General features: G+C 37.1%; 1 protein-coding gene across 9 annotated transcripts in view; it reads left to right on the plus strand.

Annotated features, from left to right (window-relative positions):
* Positions 1 to 20896, plus strand: part of STXBP5L (syntaxin binding protein 5L) — a 185245-nt gene that overhangs the window by 15463 nt on the left and 148886 nt on the right. For all 9 annotated transcript variants that reach the window (XM_064722676.1, XM_064722666.1, XM_064722730.1 and 6 more), the window contains exon 2: positions 1646 to 1743. In XM_064722676.1, coding sequence (XP_064578746.1) covers positions 1646 to 1743 — 98 coding nt within the window. The remainder of the gene's footprint in view (positions 1 to 1645; positions 1744 to 20896) is intronic.

A 20896-nucleotide genomic window follows, 5' to 3' on the forward strand; every position in this document is an offset into this window, starting at 1 on the left:
ACCAGAATACAGAAATTTCAAATATAACAGCAGATTAGTAATGCTACATGTTCAACACACTAGAAAATACTACAATCCATGATTGCTTCTATTTTTGTGACATGAGAGGTAAAACCACTTCTAGGGGTGTAAGTCTGGTCCCAGCTTAGATATCAAAATAAAAAAAACCTTTATATTTGACTAATCCTGATACTTAAGAAAGTTAAAAAACTCCAAAACACAAAGCAAACCAAACCAGATACAGAATTGAGGTCTTTGATAAATGCCTACATTAACATAAAACGTGAGTTACTTTTCTAGAGCTTACTGAAGTAGCATATGCTTCTGGGTTTTTTTCAGCCTAGAAACTAATAATTAGACATTCATTAAACAAGTTCCCTTATCAGCAGTAATTAATATATGAGACAAGTAAGATCTCTTTTAAGGAAGGGGTTATTTGCTGAAAAACATACATTTGGTTGTTCCCAAACTGCTTGTGAATATCATTTCAAGTGTTTCCAGCTGTAACGGAGGAGCTGGAGCGATACAGCTGTGGAATCATCAGCTGCCTTTTACCCAACAGGTCTGCAGTTAAGGAGTCCCTTTTGTTGCCATTGTTCCATAGGGACTGCTGAATGCTTCAGCAGACAGAGTTCTTGAGCTAGATAATTTCAAGGAAGAGGAAGACAGCTTAAAAAGTTAAAATTCATTCAGTTCAAAGTACTTCCTCTCCAATCCCAACCAATTACTAAAAAAAGAGTCAGTCCTAGAGTTCAAGGTTTTATTTTGTTAGATCATATAAACCATTATTAATATTATACTAAAAAACAGCATTTTGTGCCCATTTTTAGGAAAGCAGCCCCACAGAAAAATTTAATTACTGTTCATTTTTATGTGTATTTTTTTATGTGTCTTGGGTTTTTTATGTGTCTTGTTATTTTCACTTTTGTTCTTATGTTAGTGTTCTTCCTCATAAGAATTGGGCAAGTCATGTTGGTCACAATCTCCAGGTTGAGATAACTTGAAGTATTGAGACAGTCTTCAAGGATGTGTTGTATCATGCTCAGTTTATTTATTCCCCAAAGTATCTCTGCAGAAATTAGAATTAAAAGCACAGTATTGTAAATAAAGATTAAGAAAGGGTGAGTGGTTCAGCTGCTCGTTTTGAGAACATCTTCTCTGGCGTCTTTGTTTTTTAAATTGATATTAAGGTTTTTACCTCATAGACTCGATTCAGTTTATTGGTTTATTGGATCTTTTCCCCTGGACATATTCCATTTCTTTCTGCTGGAGCTGTTCTGTTGAGGCTGAGTGTTTTGAAAGCATATTATGTGTCTTTTTTTTCAGTTTACAGTTCAGCTGCCCTGCATATTAAGGTTATCTTTCAGTATACCACTTCAGCAATATATACCAGTTGTATAATAGCATACACTTTGCAATCTACTTTGTTGCAATAAAACTATTTAAAATATTACTCAGTGAAAAGCATAACTAGAAATTCATATGAACCAAATTCACCTCTGTATTTGAAATACTGTGTCTTTTGAAATACTTGTCTAGAAATGTATTGAAAGTGCTAGAACATCCAGAAGAAGATAAGCATGAAGCATCCATGCTGCTCTCAGTGGTTGCAGGTCAGTCACTTTGCTCCTTTGCTCTGTTGCAGACGGTTCGCCATGGCTTTCCTTACCTACCCACTGCCTTAGCGTTTGACCCCGTGCAGAAAATCCTGGCCATCGGAACAAGAACAGGAGCCATACGAATGTATCCTTTCTCACTCACAGTTTGCAGCATTTCTGTGTCTTTGTAATACTGGGATGGGAATTACCTTCCTCCAGCGCTCAGGTAAGGCTACACTTGTTATGTTCTACTTCATTTTGCTCTATGAGACAGACTGGAAAAAGATGTGCTGTTGAGGAATCAACCAGATCCCTAAGGGGTTCAAAGAACAATTTCTGATTGCATTTTTCGCATAGGGTTTTGGCATATATTGGTTAAGATAAAACAGAATTGATCTTTTTCAGCATCCCAAGTTAAAGTGGACAGCAAAGTGGTAATGAGCAAATTGTGAATGTTGTGCTAGCAATAAATAAATTCATTGCTGCAATGCAGTTAGCCAGTGTTAGATTGCAGTTAGATGGCTGTGTATGAAATTATTTAGGTACTTTCAAGTGAATGGTGGGAAATAAGTGATTTTAGGACAGAATTCATCTCTTCCCAGAGGAGAAGGGGAAGCACTATAAAAGTGCCTATTTCTTTTCGGTAATTATAAAGGTACTTCAGTGCCAGCAATTTATGTGCTGTTTTTAATACAGTAGGATTTGGAAGTTAGAAGTCTATTCAAAATAAATTTAATTACAAGGTAATTAAAATTTGAAGACTTAAATTAAAGAAAAAATTAAGAATATGTAAATGTGATGTGTTTCAAAATGTTTCTCTACATAATTTTCTTAGTTTGGCAAGGTTCCAATGTTTTCCACTTCAGTGAAAATACATATAAAACAAGGAAAAAAGGAGAAAGACAGAAAGGTTTAAAAGTTACAGAGTATAGAACTAATAAACCAATTTTTTTTTTCAGACTTTTTGTAGCTAAATAAATTATGGGTTTAAAGTAGGGGACAATGCTGTATGAAACAGCAATATAATATTTTCTGGTTCTTTTGCTATCCCTGTTCCCAAGGTAACTGTAAATGCAATGAACCCAAGGCAGGTTACAAAGTAAAGAAAAATCTCCTTGTGGAAAACAAGCCTGTGTCTCATGTAATATTACTAAAACTTTGGTTCTTCCATTTTTGGGTACTCTTGGTCTGAACAGTTGCATTTTCCTAAGCTTCAATTTCTGTCTGACCCAGAATTTCTCAAAAGACTCAACTAAACCTCAAGTTATATCACAAAGTCTGCTTTGATAGTTCTACTCTTTATTTCTTACCTGTGTGAAGTGGACTGAATGTATTATGTTCAAATGCAAAGAAGAAAATGTCCATGAATTTGTGTACCTTTGAGAAGTACAAGTCTAGTAGTCATGGTTTCTTCTTCTTTTTAGAGGTATGCAAGGTTAAAAATCTGGGGCTTTGTCCTTGGAATCTTCACTGATATCTTCAGATGAGGGTATTGGGAATTTCATGATAGAAGTAGGAGGAAGACCTTGCAGAAGATTGACTCCTGTGCCCACCTCTTCTTTCTATCTCAGCAATGTGGCTTTTCTAGGAGCAGTGCTGTCACTGGCTAGGCATCCTTTATCTCTACAAATCTCTCCTTTGAGGAAAATTCAGCTACAGAGCCTGAATTAAACCAGGTTCATGTAGAATTAATTTAAACCTGCATATCTCCTGACACAGGAAATGGAACATGAATTGGAAAAATTGCTATATCCCTAAGCTTATATAAAATTCTCTATATGTTTTCTATAAAAATAGATTATAAAGAGTTAGCAGAAGGGAAAAGAATGTTTTTCAAAGTGTCCTTCCTTTTAACATTTCTTCTCCTGGTTGCTAGCAAACTCCTGCCTCATTCATGGAAAAATTTCTACCAGTGCTAGTATCTTAATCAAGCAAGAGCAGCAGGATTACCAGGGAATTTGATTTTTTTTTTTGTTTTTTGGAAGATATGTCATAACATAATTGCTTCTCAGCTTAGTCACAGAGAGCCTGGTTTGCTTAATTGAGCCCTGAGTTAATGGAAACTGTGCTTTGAAGACAGAGGGTACCATAAAAAGAATTGCTTATTTATTCATTTTAACTGAGGTTTCTCCACTTGGCTGTAAGTTTTGCAGAACATATTACATAAAAAACCTACTTGTGGACTTATAAATTTGCAGTGAAAGAGGCCCTAAGTCTACCCCCAGAACACCACTCATTTAAGTCAGTCTTGTTGCAGATGTTTGTAGTTGTTGAAATCAGGCAATAAAATTCAAGTAATGATGTAACAGATTAAGTATTACATCTGAAAGTACAATTCGTAATGTGGGTTTTTTTTAGCAAACTAAGGAAAATATAGGTTTTAGTGGCTCTGAGTTTTGCACAGTATCCTGTAAAAATACTTTTTAACAGAACTGCACAATTTCATTCAGCTATGAGTAGGTCATATAAGAAAAAGGGAACTCCTTCTATACATACATTGTGTTTGACTGGTGTTTGTAAACAGTACTGTGGATGGAGTGGAAGGACAGACTACTTGGCTGCCACCAAAGAAATTTACCCCCTTATTTATTTGTTTGTTTACTGGTGGTGCCAAAGGCACCTGGTTTGGATCTAACTATCTTCTTTAGGGAACACAAAAGGATGGGAATACTGAATTTATGTTTAATATTCATGCCATGATGTAGAACAAGTTTTGCTGTGATGAGTCCAAGACACATGATTATATTATTGCCTCCTTGACTTTCTGAAGGATTCACAAGGTATTGGTATTTCTGCTGGTCACAAGTTAACAGGTCTCAATATTAATGTCTAACATCAGGCCTTCAGGTGATCATTTTGAGTGATCCAGCAGCAGTACTGAAGCTGACCATGTTAAATTGTCCTGAAGTAGAGCATATTCATAAGCTGCCATTAGAGTGCAGAGATGGAAGTTCATTTTGGTATGGCAGTCATTTTTTTTTCTCCTAGATTTCTTTTCAAGGTGCTTAGATGCAACTGCTCTCTCTAGCTTCTGTAGCCCTGGGAATTGTTGTTGCTATGCTCTACTGATCCTCACAGTCTCTGTGGGTTTCCCAAGGAAGTTCAAACAACTGCAGGCTACCTCCAGCACTGCAAACCATTGATGGTAGTGTCCCTACTATCAATACAAAGTCTGCAAATAAAGGGTTAAAACCCTGCTCCTGAAACAGTTGCTCTGGTATCTGGTCATTCTTTACCTTTGTCCTAAAGACAGCAAATTTCATTTTTCCTTTGGGGTCTTTTCTTCCTGTTGGAAGCCTGTTCCCAGCTCCCATACTTGTCATCATTGTTCAGATCATTGCTTGACATCACTCTAAGTGGAATATCCTTGCTTCAGGAAAATACATTCAATGAAGAGGGGCTATGAAATGGAATTCCTTTTCTTATTGTCTCCACATCCATCTTCTCTAGTCCCAGTGTGAAGAACCTTCCGACACAATAAAACCAACTGTGCAGTCTCTGCTGCTGTCAGAGAAAGTTCTGTATCACCGTATAAGGAGGTGAGAAATTAAGACACTTGGTCAGACTGAAGTCTCTTCTTGATTTCAGAGGAAAAGGAGAAGTCTGGGGATTTTTTGCATTCTCAGTCTGAATAAATAGATTAAAATCAGTATTGTTAACAGTGATTATTCCAGTAACAGATCTGAAGAAGCAGCATGCCGTGCTCAGATTTTAGGATGCATATTTCTATATTGTCAATTATTCAGCTGACAAATTCTTGTTAATATTCATTCTAAGTACTTCCTGGAGTCACTGAGTCCTTTCCTTTGGAGTTCTTTTATTGCATCAGAGCTGTGTTTAGCCATTGCAGCTCTCTGCTTCAAACATGCAGAATACAATATCTACTCTTTTTTAAATCAAACTGCTGATTATTTAGTGGTCAATTGCAGTGAGAAATTCTGAAAGACACTCTTCTCTAGCTATTACCATTTTTGCTTATCATGAAATGAGAGGAAGTTTGTCTTAAATCCAGTGCAAAGAAAACCTACTGGGTCCAGAATGGCCTCTAGAAAACTGAAAATTCACCATCAAACAGGTTTACATTAGTAATATGGTTTTGTATGTGTTTTAGTGTGGTCTGGTGCTGTTTTGGGTACATATTCTTTAGACTTTCAGGCTCCATATTGTCATGGATGCAGGTTGTGGGGCATGCAGATATTTCCTTTCACTGTTAGTTGCTTGAGCAATGCTGTAAGGCATTTGCAACCCATGCAGGGCTTTTCCAGTAGGCACAGTTGTTTCTTAGCCACATTATCAGAAAATACAGCGGCCATTTTATATCTAGGCAAACAAAACATTATTCTGACTAGCTGACACATGCCAGTGGAAGCATTGCTCTATCCCCACCTTTAGCTTAGCTGCCCAGTCCTGACCCTTCCTTTGCTCCAAATCTGCTGCTTGTCAGATTTATTTCTGTGAGCCATCCAATGCAGTAACCTGAAAAAATACCAGTTCTTCTGCTGTGCTACTTTTTTTGCCAGATTAACAAACTGATTTATCTGGTGCTTGCCTCCAATGTTAGTCAGAATGATGCATAAAGAAAGTGGAAGGAGTGCAGTTGGGACTGGATAGAGAAGGAAATGGGGGAGTAAGAAAATTTTGGCACTAAGGAGCAGGTCATTAAATTGACTTGTCTTAGTGGATGAAATTGCATCTGATAAATTCAAGGATGGCAGATTGCAGCTATCTATGAAATTTGCTACAAAATAGTCTTTCAATTTTGAGTGGTATAGAAGATACCATCTCTTTTACTTATGTTTAAAAAATCTACATGTAAAGCCATTTGCAAATCACAAGAATTCTACAGGTTCTGCTCAAGGGAGCTTCTGCTTTAGAATCGTATTTGGAATAACTTTTTCTGGCCTGTTTTCTGTACTTCTTCCAATGCTTTAATAGGAAGAGTGATTTTTGAATGTCAAATAAGGTGCAGCAACACTTATTTTAACAGGTGTGTTTTGTGAAGAAACAAACATGACTTCAAAAAGGCCAATGGCATCCTGGCCTGTGTCAGCAATAGTGTGGCCAGCAGGACCAGGGCACTGATTGTCCCCTGGTACTCAGCCCTGGTGAGGCCAGACCTCAAATCCTGTGTCCAGTTCTAGGCCCCTTTCTAAAAGAAAGATATTGAGGTGCTGGAATGTGTCCAGAGGAGGGAAACAGAGCTGGGGAAGGATCTGGAGCACAAGTCCTGCAAGGCAGGAGGGTGTTTAGCTCCTGAGGGAGCTGGGGGTGTTTAGCACTGTGAAAAGGAGGCTGTTGGGGGACTTTAACACTCTCTCAAGTACTTGAAAGGAAAAAAGAAAAATGGCCTTGGATTGTGCAGGGGAAGTTTAGATTGGATCTTAGGAAAAATTACTTTGCTGAAAGAGTTGTCCAACCCTGGAAACGGCTGCTCTGGGAAGTGGTGGAGTCACCAGCCCTGGAAGTGTTCAAAAGTCATGCAGAGGTGGCACTGAGGGACATGGTTTAGTGGTGGACTTTTTAGTGCTGGGTTAGTGGTTGGACTCGATGGTCTTGGAAGTCTTTTCCAAGCTAAGTGATTTTATAAGATCATCATCTTCTTTCTGTGAAACAGCCAGTAATCATATCTTCAATTCCAGAGTAACTGTGCCAAGTAAAGGGGAAGGTGAAATCTAAACCCAAGATAGCTCTGTTGAACGTCATGGGTCTTCAGCAGCTGATATACACAGAAAGACTGTATTCCTGGGAGGTAGAACTGAGGCTGTTTGTGCACTCTAAAAAAAAGAAAATCTGGCAAAGAAGATAAATAGCGCTAATTAAATCATTGCTGGCAGAGTTCTGAGTAGGCATGGAATTTTACAGTAGCTAAAGGAAATGTGGTAAAGAATGTTTGACATCAGGTTGGATGTACTTTAAAAGAAAAGAGGAGAATGTAACTTGGGGTTTTAGTCTGTGAGAAGGGTGGCATAAAAGCTAAATATAAATTGTGACAGATTTACTCTCCCTGGAACTGCTGCCTTTTAATCTAAACAAGGTTTCAGTAGTTCTTTATCCTTAAAATAAGCCAACTGTGTTCTCTGCTGTTTACTCTGTGTGATTTATTGGGCAGATGGAATGGGGGTAGCACAGACAAGATCATAAACCCAAAGTTCTATTGTTTGAAATGGAGGAATCATTGATACATTTCATCTTTTGTCTCATTGGACAATGTATTTGAGATTTTTGTAGAGAACTTGAGCTATTCAGGAATGCAAACTTCACTGAGAGTCAGTACTCCTAAGTTCTTTTAAAAATTCCCCTGGAAATCAACATACAAATGTCTATTTTTGTATGTATAGATAGCTAAATAGGTTATTACAGAATTGAATTTATTGTCAATCTACAAGAATAAAAAAATATTGTAAAAGATACCAAAATAATCAAATTTACCTTTATTACTAAATCCAACAGAACCAGAGTTTGGAGATTTTTTTAATGCTAAGACTATGCATCTGGTTATGTGTGCATTCACATATATATACACATAAACATATACAGATATATAAACATATAGGTATAGATATATATTAGGTTTCTGCACACATGCATAAATTTGGGTCCCGGGTTTGTTAGTTTCCCAAGCCTCTTCCATGCTTTTTAAGTAAGGAGACTGAATATGTTACAGTTAAATGTACTGGACTTCCCTCACTTTCAGTTGCTGTTTATCTAGGAGATAAAAATGGAATCTGACATCTGCAAACAAATCTACTGAGAAAATGTAGATTTTCATATATTTGGAGATGCATGTAAAACTGGCATACAGGTGGATGACTCTGGCAGCATTTCAAGTGGAGTTGATGACTGCATTTATGAACAATATCTGAAAAAATGCTTTCTGGATATCTGTTACAAGGGGGTTTTTGAGTATAATAAAAAACCCCTCAACTTACTCTCATAGTGAAATTATGACTACTGGTGATAGTCAACTATTTCAAATAAGTGATGCATCTTAATCAGACCTTGTGTCAGCTTTAGAGCTTTCCCTACCTTCTTTGTTCCAAACTTTGTCATCAACAGAAGTGTTGATGTGCATAGGAAACAAAGTACATCAATTTGCCCTCCTTTCCAGTCTGCTAATTATCTTTTTTAGACAAATATCCATGACCTAAATTTGGTAGACATCCTTAAACCACAGAAATTTGTAGTCATACTACACACTTAGTTATTTTGACACTTTTCTTCTTTTGCTTTTATCTGGCAGATACTTTTGATGGTAGAGGGAATTGCTACTTCTCCAAATAACTTAGGAAAGCTAATATCTAGTAAAAGACAAACCCAAAGTACACAGACACATACAGCGGGAGCATTTTAGTGTTGTGAAAGGAGACCTATTTTTTTTTATCTGCAGGCACTCATTCAATTTAAATTCTTGATGACTTCTTGAAGTTAGGTGCCTTTCTTGCACGTGTAATGGAGGGAGACCAGGGATGAAAGGGAGCTGTGGAGGATTGAATGGCCATTATGAGGTAGAAAGGCTGCAGTGACTCTGAATAATTGTTTCTGCATTGGGAATACCTAAGGGGAAGTTTCTGAAGCCAAAGAGTTTCCCCATGAGGATCTTGCACAGCAAGGAACATGAACCATGTCATGTGATGAGTGGTTCAGTAGGAAGTGGGACAGACACAATCACACACTATTTCAGCCTAGACCTCAAGGAAAGGTGTAGGATAAAAGCACAGTTTTTCCTGAGGTTCAAGAAATGGGGAGATGAGCAAAACAGAGACTATGATCTCATTCAGGAGAGGGGTGAGGGGGGGAAGGTTTTCTTGAAGAAGTTCTCTTCCCTCATTCATGGTCAGCCCTCTTTCCCTAACTGACCTAGTTTCACTCCAGTTCTTACAGTTCTTAGATTTCTATTCCTCACCCCTGACCTGTCTTTTCTTAGTGGCATTAAGCAAGCAATATTCTTTGAATCTCCATCTTGCACCTGATCTGTGCAAAGCAGTCTCTGAATTACATCTTTTTCTAAGGAGACTGTTCAAGTCAAGAACCAAGATGTTTCCCAGGTGCTTCAGATCCACATTCAAAGCCACACTTGAGTACAAAAAGAAGAATTAAAAAAGACTGTCATGGGAGAAGCCAAGTTTGTCCAAAAGAGATTGTGGATCAAGAGCTATCAGAAAATGAATAGCTGAAGTAGCCAAGTCTTAGAGGGCATTAAAGAATGTAAGTGTGGCATCAATCTCTTTGTCCAGAAAGAGCACAGGAAATTTTGTGAGTCTGCTCCTCTTTAGTGCTGTTATGGAGATATTCTGGTGTTTTATCACCACTGTTTTAGTCTTGTACTCAAAACACATCGCCCTGCAGGCCTCCATGAGGAAAATCAGCTCCATTTCACCCAGACACAGCACACTTCTCAAAGATTCGGCAGTACTATTTGTTTGAACTGTTGTTGTTTTCAGACAATGGTGAGTGGAAATTCAGTACTCTTAACATGCTTTAATTGTAAAACTGATAATTTGAGCAGAAAAAGGCTAGATCTCTCTAATTACTGGCAATAACTATTCTTTCCACTAATCAGTTTATGGATTTTTTTCATTTTATTGAATAAATAGTAGCATATATCTATATGGTATAAAATAGATATACCATATATAGTATATTTATATGTTGACATTCAACATTAACCCTAAAAAATGCTCACAGATAGCATAAGAAAAAAATATTGGGATATGGTTCTTTAGTACTATAGTTGATTTCTGGTTGGGTTTTTTGAGTGGCTGCTCCAAAAAGGCCCCAGTCACTGAATACACTACATTTTAAACAGCTACAAGAAGTGCATTTTAAATGCTGTGACTTTTAGAGGAGTTTGACTTTCTGTTTTGTTATTTAGCTGTATTTTCTGCAATGCAGAATTGATAGCTCTGTGACATATTTATGTATTTCAGTTGCTTCAGTAAATAAATAAGGATTGACTGAATTGTGTGGTCTGATCTGACACACACTGATTTCAAAAGCACCATGCTTTTATTATGAGATGAATCAATATGAGATGTGTGGTAGAAGAATACATTTGAGTACGTTCATGTAGTAGGCAAGTGGCTTTAGTCAATATTCTCCTGGAAACCTATGATCAGAACATACCAACTTAGGCTTTTAAAATATTTATCTTAGTATTTTTTCTCTAGTTACTTGCAATACATAAGTTCACATTTGCAAATAATTTCTCCATTTCAGGTGTGGATAGGTGTGTGCCCCAGTTCCCATTAGATTTTAACAACAGGGCTTTCATTTTCACAGCAATTTTATTAATCTTAATTTGTAGATTTTGAGACATTCCACTTTAACTTATATGCTTTGAATAAGGAGAGACTAATATAATGCATCAATACTTTATCTGTTGAAGAACTGGATTTAAAATTTCTGCAAACATCCTGCATTCTATTTAGTAGATTATTTGCATCGTTTTTATACCAATATATTTTATCTAACTGGCAAAATTCATGAGAGTGGCATCATTTTGAAATCCAAGAATACAGTCTCATATATAAAAATCAAGTAAAAAGTTAATATTGTCTTATGATAGAACACTAAAACGATTGATCAGTCTTCTCCAGCAGCCTCTGTTACAGGATTAGGATCTGGCAGACCATCTCAGAGCAAGTGTAGCAGATCAGACTGAATGTGAAATGAAGCAGTGGGTGCTGCTTCTGAGGGTTTGTGCTCATCCTCTGCCTTGTACTGTGGATGTACAGAGTTGAGATGTGGGACTGTCAGTTCAATTTTCATAGCAGAATGTTTAAACCTACACATCCCGTTGCACACAACATTTTTCCTACCAGACCATATATACCTGTGAGGTATTTTTCATCTTAAAGTGTTGCACTTTATAGGAAAAGCAAGTGCAACCCAGTGTTTATAGGATAATGATTTAGTCACATAATTTAAAGGGGGAATCTTGCATTCCAGTCTGTGCTCAAGGACAGATTATAAATTTTCCTTGGAACAGTGACCAGATGCAATAGTTATAACCTGTGAAGTCCTTCTCATTTTTGTAGATCATGTCATCTTAGCAATACAGATGGAATATCTATTTCATAATAGCTTCATGTGTTTGTTTCACAGAAGTTGTTCATAAAATATTAGTTTGTAGTGGAAGATCAAATGGTACCCAGTAGATTTGGTGATTTCAAAGTAACACTTAAATTCAGAGCTGCCTGTCTGAACCCATTGCTCTCATCTTTGGTAAATTCATTTATTTTATATAAGCAGATCATTGGATAGCATCCACAAGTTATAATAGGGCTGGAACTTAAGACCTCCCCATCCTAGGTGAAAACCTGCTAGCTGTGATTTCTTGTTCCATCTCTCTTAATTGAGTATTCCCTCCTGTCTCAAACTCCCACATCCTGCCCTCCTGAGCTGAGCAAGTCAAGAGTTGCTGTGGTTCCAAGTAGGGTGTGGTCAGGACACTGTGCTGCTTATAGCACTTTTATTTTAAGCAGAATAGGTATTCCTTTTTTCTTCCTTATTATTTTGAGACACAAAAAATGTTGCACTGTTAATGGGAAAGCTTTTTCATCCTTTGTCAGTACACCTTTTCATTCATACAATAAAGTGTCTGGTAGATAGAGACACCTGCAAATTTAGAACTGGTCACATGGATTTTTTTGAGATAAAAGTTCTAATCTTCAACAAGAGCCAAGGCTTGCCTTTTCAAGTCCTTTGGCCTTTAATAAAAAGAGCTTTTTACTTGATTCCTGCTGTTTGTGGCTGTAAAATACTGAAGTATCAACCAGTGTCAAGAAGTCATTACATTTAATAAATGTAATGCATGGTTTTAAAAGGCTTTTAAGATGAAAAATACCACGTTTATATTTTCCAGAACAACAGACAGAGAAAATCCATAAATACATTGACATCAGAGTGATGAGCTCTGTTAAAAGCATCTGTGAATTACCAGGTGTGCTTTAATTATGCCTCCACAGTGTGTGCTTGAATAATATGAATGAATAACCATTCTTATGTATTTCTCAACAAAAATAAAATTTTTCAATAAAATTGACCTTAAATTAAAGATAACTTACCTAAATTAACATCATCATCATCCAGACCATAAGCTTTTCAAGCTGCCAACTTCCTCAAGTAGGATGTCCCAGCTAATAAGAAAACAATATGAGAAATCCCAGTCTTTTCTGAAACAAGAGGAGAAGCAAATTCTCCTGTGAAAATCATCCCTAAGAATGTCTTCTCCTGTGCTCCTGAACTTTGTACCTTAGGATCTCTCTAGCATTGCAACTCTCAAATGAAAGGAAATACTAATTAAAAATTGGTTCATTTTATAGGTTCCCTCAGTTTTAATTGATAGATCACTGTTTTGGACTCAAGATTACAAGAATCACTTCATTAGGCTGGCAGTTTTGCTACAGCAAAGAAGCTTTCTGTTTGTAAAGCATAAATTAAATCACTGGGAGATCAATAAATGCAATAAGGAAACAGTGTTGTTTTCATGGCTTCTGAGCAACTTAAAGACAAGATATTTTCCAGTTGTTAAAAAAAAAGTTTAACTCTTTTAAAAGAATTTATATAATGCTACCTGCTACATTTTCCTAGAAGTAAGAGAGGGCAGAAGAACACTGAGTCCTTACTTGTTTCTTTAGAGGAATGGCTCTTTTCTGACTTGAAATTCCTTAATTAGTGTAATTCTGAGCAAGCAGGTAGAATGTTGTACCTTACTTGTCTATTTTAGCTAACCACTGCCAGGGCTTCCCTGTTCTAGCTAGCTATAACCCTTTTTAGGGCTTCACAGAAAGCTACTAAGAGAGATTAGTGAATTCTTTTACTTCTACATTGATACCCTAACCAAAGGAACTCAAACATAGAGTCCTTAGAAATATGCTACAATTAGGTCTGCATGTTCAGTTCATTTTTCATTAGTCCTTTATCAGTTCTGTCCTCGCACTTCTTCAGCTTTGCTACTGTCAGGATTCTTCACCAACCTTTTGCTTTGGGGCTGTGTCAGGGTCCTTGTCTGCTTTGCCATACTGTGAGTTGTAGAGAAAGGAAGAAACACAGACATTACATGTAGAGGAAATGTGTCTGATTTTCGGCTGTTTGAAGGGCCTGGAAAGGCCCGGGGTGGCCTTGGGGCAGCCCGCGTTTCAAAGGACCAGAAGAGGCTTCAGTTGTTTTCTCGGTCTCGGTGTTTATTAATTGTTTATCTAAAAGATTTTCTCTCGGCCCGACAGAGGTCTGCTCAGCAGCCAGCCATGAGCACACTCCTCTCCCCTCTGGGCGGTCACCTATCTTTATACTCAAAGTTACGTATACAATATTTATCATTTTTCCCCAATACCTTTTACCCTTATTAACCAGTGCACTTTTAGTAATAACCAATCCCAAAGTGCCACCATCACCACAGAAGATGGAGGAGAAGAAGAAGGACAGGACACGCCCCAATTCCTCCATCTTACTTCTCTAAACCCTCCTGTACAGAAATCCTAAACCCTGTGTTTCACTCTCTAATTAACTAATCCCTTCACCATTCACTCCGGTGAAACCCTCCTATCCTCATACAAGTGTCGTCTCCTGTGTAGGATCAAAGTCCAGCCACCAGACACTTCTGGCAACATTCCAGGACTCCTGAGCCCCCCAAGGGTGTTCTCGGTGACTCGGCACCTAGGTCCTGAGGTGCTGAGATCCCACAGAAATGAGGATGAAAGAATAAAATACTGCTTTTTTGAACTACTGCATTTCTCCGTTGTTGGTTTCCTGTCTCATCTCCTGTGAGACTGATGTTTTGTCATGAGGAGAAAACTGAGAAAATTTTGGTGGTTTCATGAAACAGTCTGGTTGGTTGACTGCTCCCAAAGTACAGCAATCAAAGTGTCTGATCTGGTTCCCCTGGCACGTTTCAAACTGGCTACAGGGACTGAAAGTTCTTCTGTTCTCCCAAGAGGGGCATCAGGTACAGCCGAATTTATTCATCTGGGCAAAAGCCACCAAAGCTGCTGCCACTGAATAGTTAAAAGATTTCTTCTACTTCCCTAGTTTAGAACAGGATCCTGAGTGTTGGCAACCTAAAAATCCAGCAATTTCTGCTAATGCAGTGCAATTTCTCACAAGACAGGTGGAACTTGTGAATGGTGGAGATGGTCAGGAAGAATGTTCACAATCTGTGTGCTCAGTGTTATCTTTGCTATCCAGAAACAAAAATTCCACTGTGGCCTGATGGTTGTCTGGCTGCTGGTTTGTCTCTTAGCACCACTAGATGAGGCTCCTGCTATCAACCTGTATAAATAGATCTCTGAGTTTGCAAAGATAAGGAACCAGTAGTTAAGTAGGGTTATCTGCCCTTGCATCTGATATTTCCCATATTTAGAACATCACCTGTGTGATCATCAGCTCCTGGTTTTACAAGGTCTGTGCATGGACAAAAAACAGGCAATGGCAGATTGTTACCTTTTATTTTGGGGCTTCATCTCAGGATAAATATGTTGCACTTCTGGACTCTGATATGATGTTGGCAGCAGGATTTTAATTAAGACAGAATGGAATACAAACCAAGGTTTCACATGCAACTTTAACCCTTCCAGGTGATCATATTTCTGAATTCTTGGCTTTAATTTACATTCTTTAGCATTCCTTTATCACTTCATTGTGATCATACAGTAAGCAATTCTTCAAGATTTGGGTCAGTTTTGCGCTAGTGTTGGAATCACAACTTCTTTTCTTGTGAATATATTGAAATGTATTTTAAAACATCAGTGCTAATACTGAGTTAATAATTACATAAATCAGTTGAATTTCAGAAAAAAGACCCCAGATTGTATTAACTATTTCAAAATCTGAATTAGAAATAGCCAAATATATTAAAACCATTGGTTTATTTGCCTTTTAATTAGCAGCTTTCTGTTCCTAATCAAAACTATCATCCTGCTTGCTAGACTTACCTTTAGAATCCAATTTCAATTCAGTATTTCTCATTTTTGCTTTCTCTTTTTCCTTAGTAGAGATTGAAAAGAAGTAATCCTGTCTATAGTTCCAGCAATGATTATAAGGGGAAGTCTGTCACTATTCTGTGAGGCTGTGAGTGGCTTTTATGAATGAAGTTAAGCCTTCAGAGACATAGAAGGTATCAGAGACATAGAAATCAAGTTAAACCTGCCTGTGTTGCTGCTTATGGCATGGTTGAGCACCTTGGATGAGAGCAAAAGAAGCTCCCCCAAACTAGATAGTTTGAGAATTTCATAGGAAGTATTTTCAAACTGCCTGAAAAACCAGCAGAAGCTTTTGGGAGGAGCAGACTCATGCAAGCATCTCTTTCATTAAAAAAAAAAAAAAACAAAAAAACAACAAAAAAAAACCAAAAACAAGGAAAACTAATTTCTCATCAACTTTCTTAAATGTATACTTAGCTTCTTGTTTATCAACCAACGACAAGACCAGTGACAAAATTAGCAAATGTTATTTAAGTGAGAATTTTATACTGTCCATGGAAACAGTGCTTTTTTTTTTTAGTTCTAGTCAGTTAATGGTTATGTAATCATAGTATGTCTGCCCTGGAGCCTTGTTGTCACTGCTCATTGCAGTCATTCTTTAGACATGATTCTGGAAATTTAGGAGGGTATTTTTATCAACAGAATCTTGTAAAGTTATCTTTTAAAGAGAAATTGAGCTGTGGATCTTCCATGTCAGCTTGAAGCTTGTAATCATATAGGATCTTCCATGGGGCTTTTTTTATTGCAACAATTCTATTCATCAACACTGCATATAGAGCTGCTTGTAGAGAATCACACATCCCTTCCTAGAATTCCTGCTGTAAGTTTAGATTCTCCTGATGTGCATAAGCAACTAAACTGATTTTTTTCTTCTAGTGCAAATTATACTGAATTTGTCAATTTTGCACAAAGCCATCATTTTGCTCTTTCATCAAGTTATTTTGGTCTGTTTAAAGATTCTTGCTAACCTTGCAAATCCCAATGGGTTTGTCACACGTTTAACTCTTTAGATCTTTAACAGATTAAGAAATATAGGAAAATTTATCACGTGTACTGTGATACTGTGAATTTATTAAAATGCCATTGTTTTTGGCAACTATCTTCAGAATGTCAAAATCACTACTAAAAGTGGACTGTGCTCCCTTATCTCCCATTCATTTTTTAAATGCTCTTCAATTACTGGAAGATCCTACTGGAAATTTTTGAAGCCCATTAGAATTCAGGTTTTTATTGGCAGTAAGTCATACCCTTGTTTTCTGCCATAACTGTTAATCAATGAAGGTATTTTCTCTTGTTTTGTGTCTTCAGTTAGTTTGTTTTCTGTTTAAGGAGACTTTCTGCAGCCTTTTGATACCAGAGAAAGTTTTTTTCCAATTTCATGACTTTTCAGAGGGCCAAGAAGTATCAAGAGATCAGTATCATATGCATATTTTGGGAGGAATTATTATTAGTTTTTAGAAAATAATGTTTAGACTAATTTTTTTTTTATATTCTTATTTTAATTTAAAGGTGCTTGCAAGATTCCAGTGTAAGATTTCCTGTCTTGTAATTTTCTGGATAATCTCAAGTCTCTTTTAGAAGTATTATCTATGCAGTTTGGGAGTGGGCATTGCTAGCATCCATTCTGCCTCATTCCTATGCTCCTTTCAGAGCATAACATAAATATTTTTAAGACTTACTAGTAGTTTATTTGGGGCTTCAGCTGCTGGTTTCTGAACCTACATTTCTGATACCTACATCTTTAATAATCTTACTTAACAGACACACAAACCCACACACAAATAAGGAGTCTGCAGCAGCATAAAGGAAGCTTTGCCAATATACTCTGTTAAAAGCTGAATCAAAGACATTATTAATTTTTTAAATATTCTTGTTTGATTTTTTAATATTCTTGTTTGATTGCTTCCTGTAGCCCAGGGAAACCAAAAAATTAATCAGATTTTGTTGTGGTTATTATTGCTTTTTAAGTTTCCCATTTGCAATGTGATCCAAACATATCACATTTGAGGGTTTTTTTACCTTTATCTCTCTTAATACTCTGTACAATAGTGTAAATCTAGAGCAACCCTTCTGAGCTGAATGTGGTTATTCCAGATGGATGTTGTACTTTCCACCTCCACATAGCCTGGCAGCACTTTCCCTCAGGTTTTATTCTCCTTATTAAAATAAAATAAAATAAAATGGATGAGCAAGAACATATATTTGCTGATTATGATAATGGGCAACCAGGAGTTGTACTAAAAACTGGTTTTACATAAAGAAGTTTAAACAGTTAGCCCAGCTACTGTTCTTACATTGTAAAATTTCCATTGTAAAAACTTTCTTCTACCTTTCTCAGGAAAAATTACATCAATTTTGGTTCCATTATATTTAATAAGTAACATAGCCTTTACTTGAAGTGCGTTTAGGCTTTGGGGTTTAGTTTCTTAGATTTTCAAGAAAATCCCTCTTATTAGCCAATGCCTATGGGTGTAAAACCAAGAAAACTGCAGGGAATGATATAGTTCTGATGGATCTCAATCAGTTTCTTTAAAAAGGAAGTTTAAACACTCTTGAGAAACATTTAATATGTGGGAAGACAGAATGCATTCAGTTTTAATACTTCCGTTTTACATTTGCATGTTTGAACTGATCTGCAAATAGAACAGTTCTAGATCAGTATTTTAAAAGCCATACCCATATGAATTAAAACTACAAAAAGCAACACTGCAGAATGGGGAAAAAGCAGTATTTTTTAGGGTGACCTTTAATCACCAAGTATCAAAATTATTAAAATGGATATTGTCAGAGCTATCCCAGTTTTTCTGATGTGAGGAAACTGAAGCACTAAAATTATTTAACCCAGTCTTTAATATGAGATGCTTGAAGAGCATAGGCCCTTTGATTTTCAGGCTGGCACTTCAACCACAAGTTGTTCAATTCAATGGCATTTAGCCTAAAAGTTTGTGTGCATGTTTTTGATGGTGCTCTTACTTGTTGTCTTCTAGGTCATAAGGAATTAGAATTTGATTCCCTTACCCTTTTGCATTGTAGTGCTGTAATAGCAACCAAATAATGGAATGTATTAAGAATAAGTTAACTACATCCTTTATCTTATTTTCCCCATTTACTTTACTGTTGCTGTGGCTTGATCAATAGGTTTTAGATTGCCTTTTACAATCATTGAATGGCATATATATCAAACATGGAAATTGTTCTCTCAGTCAGGTTTTGAGCACTGTGATGCATACACAGGCATCTGTTTAATGTATTGCCACATACAGAAATGCCACGTAGAATCATGGAATAAATAGATTCAGTGTGCACATTCCTCAAATGTAAAAAGAAGTAAAAATTTTGTCACCCAAATGTGTGTCTCTATGTGTTATTTTAGTCCCTATCTGAAGTGAGGAAAAATGAAACAGTATACACAAAAAAGAAGAGAAAATAAGATGCTTTTGGCAACTGTGTGCTTCCAGATTGCATTTGTATTTTATGGGGGGGAGCTGGGAAAATGCTGTGTAATGCGGCCACCTGTCAGGAAAATTACCACCTGTCTCTAATCTTGATTTTAGTCCTTCATGAAATTAACAGAACAGATAAATAGTGATACCCCCATAAGTGAAAACAGTTGATGGATTGATCTATTTAACAGGGTTACAAACTATTTATTACCCAGATAATAAAAGGCCAAATAAATTCTTTGTACCGTGTATCAGAATATCAAAGTCTCAGGCAGACAGAACTGGCTCTGGAAATCTGTGTGTATGTTAGGTTTTAGGTTCTGCAAGGCTGCATATTAAAAGCCTCTGTTTACATTTCTCTTCCATCTCACTAACACTGCTTTAATTTCAGTTACAGTGGCAAAATGATAATCAGTCTTGCTTAGGAATTCAAACAACCACCAACTATATCATCCATATATATATATGTGTTATATATGAATATAAATCCATATAGAATTCTATTTTTGGTTTCTCTTACCACCTTTCTCACAAAGAGGGGTTGGGAAACTTCCAGATCCTCCTTTGTCCCTTCTTCCTGGTCTTTTCTCTCTGAAGGATGAGGCAAGGTTAACTATTGAACTGAAACAATGAGTGCATACATGAAAATTTCACATCGCCTCTACTGCCATAGCCAGTCCTCAAGCTCCTTGGTGTGAGTCACATCTTAAAGGAAAAAAATTTAATAGGAAAGTACTATTCCATTTCCTTGTCTCCAACTGTGTTTTGTTACTAATTTCAATCACTTGGACAACATCCCTTGCCACTAAATTGTAAAGCTATGAGGTACTCTACATCTTGCACCAAGAAATACTTTTGTTCTGCTGCAATCCTGTGTTCTGGAAAACTTTGGGGAACCTGGTCTTCATATGTGTTTGTCATAGATCCTGAACTGGAAGCTTATGTGTCGTCATCTGACTATTTCACTAAGATCATAACAAGAGATGGTGAACAGGAGAGAGGGAAACTGAAATCATATCTCAGGGAGAGGACACAGTCTTTTCAAAATCTTCCGCTGTGGAATACTGTCCTGCTATTGCAGAAAACTCCAGTATTCAGTTCCAGCATCTTCAGACTACTTAGTCTTCATATACTGTGGTATTTCTGCTGTTTCAGAAATCTGCAGGCACCTTTCTGCATTCTCTCAGTATCAGCAGATGCCCACATTAAAGCTGCCTTAGCCAACCCAGGAGTCCTTCACTCCAGCCTGCCTAGCACTCCTCTGCACATTTCTCAGGTCTGGCATTTGCCTTTCCCTCTGCAGTGTCTCACAGCCTCTCAGCACACCCAGCACATCTTGCCCCTTTTGTTCATCTGTAAGAGCCTCCAGGTTTTGCAGAGCTCTGGTCTTCTGTTGCTATTGTTTGCTGCAGGATATATTGACCATATATACTAATATTTGTAACTGAACGGAAAGAACTTACGAGTTTCTTCTCCTGCTTGCAGTTGAAGTCTATTCTAGTGATAGCAATTGCTAAAAATGGAACATACAACAAACACCCTAAAACCCAAAAAAAATTTAAAAAAATTCAAAATACCAAACAAAGAAACAAAACCTAAAAACCAGTATGGTTTTTAACTTCTTTCAATGCAATTGGATCAGTTGAAAGGAAAGGGAGAATAAATATCATCTGACTTGAACAATTCTCTGAATTCATCAGCAAATCTGCAGAGATTGTTCAAATACTCTTGCATTTTGAAGAATATTTTTTTCCAGTCTTTGTTAAAGCTTAAAGCTTCTAGGGGTGTCGCATCACAGCAGGCTTTGCCAGCTGTGGGCAGGCCTAAGCTGAGTGACTGGATTACAGTTGTGGTAGGAAAGAAGTCAGGTGGTGAG

The sequence above is a fragment of the Zonotrichia leucophrys genome, chromosome 1 (assembly GCF_028769735.1).
Source record: "Zonotrichia leucophrys gambelii isolate GWCS_2022_RI chromosome 1, RI_Zleu_2.0, whole genome shotgun sequence".
NCBI classification, from domain to species: Eukaryota; Metazoa; Chordata; class Aves; order Passeriformes; family Passerellidae; genus Zonotrichia; species Zonotrichia leucophrys.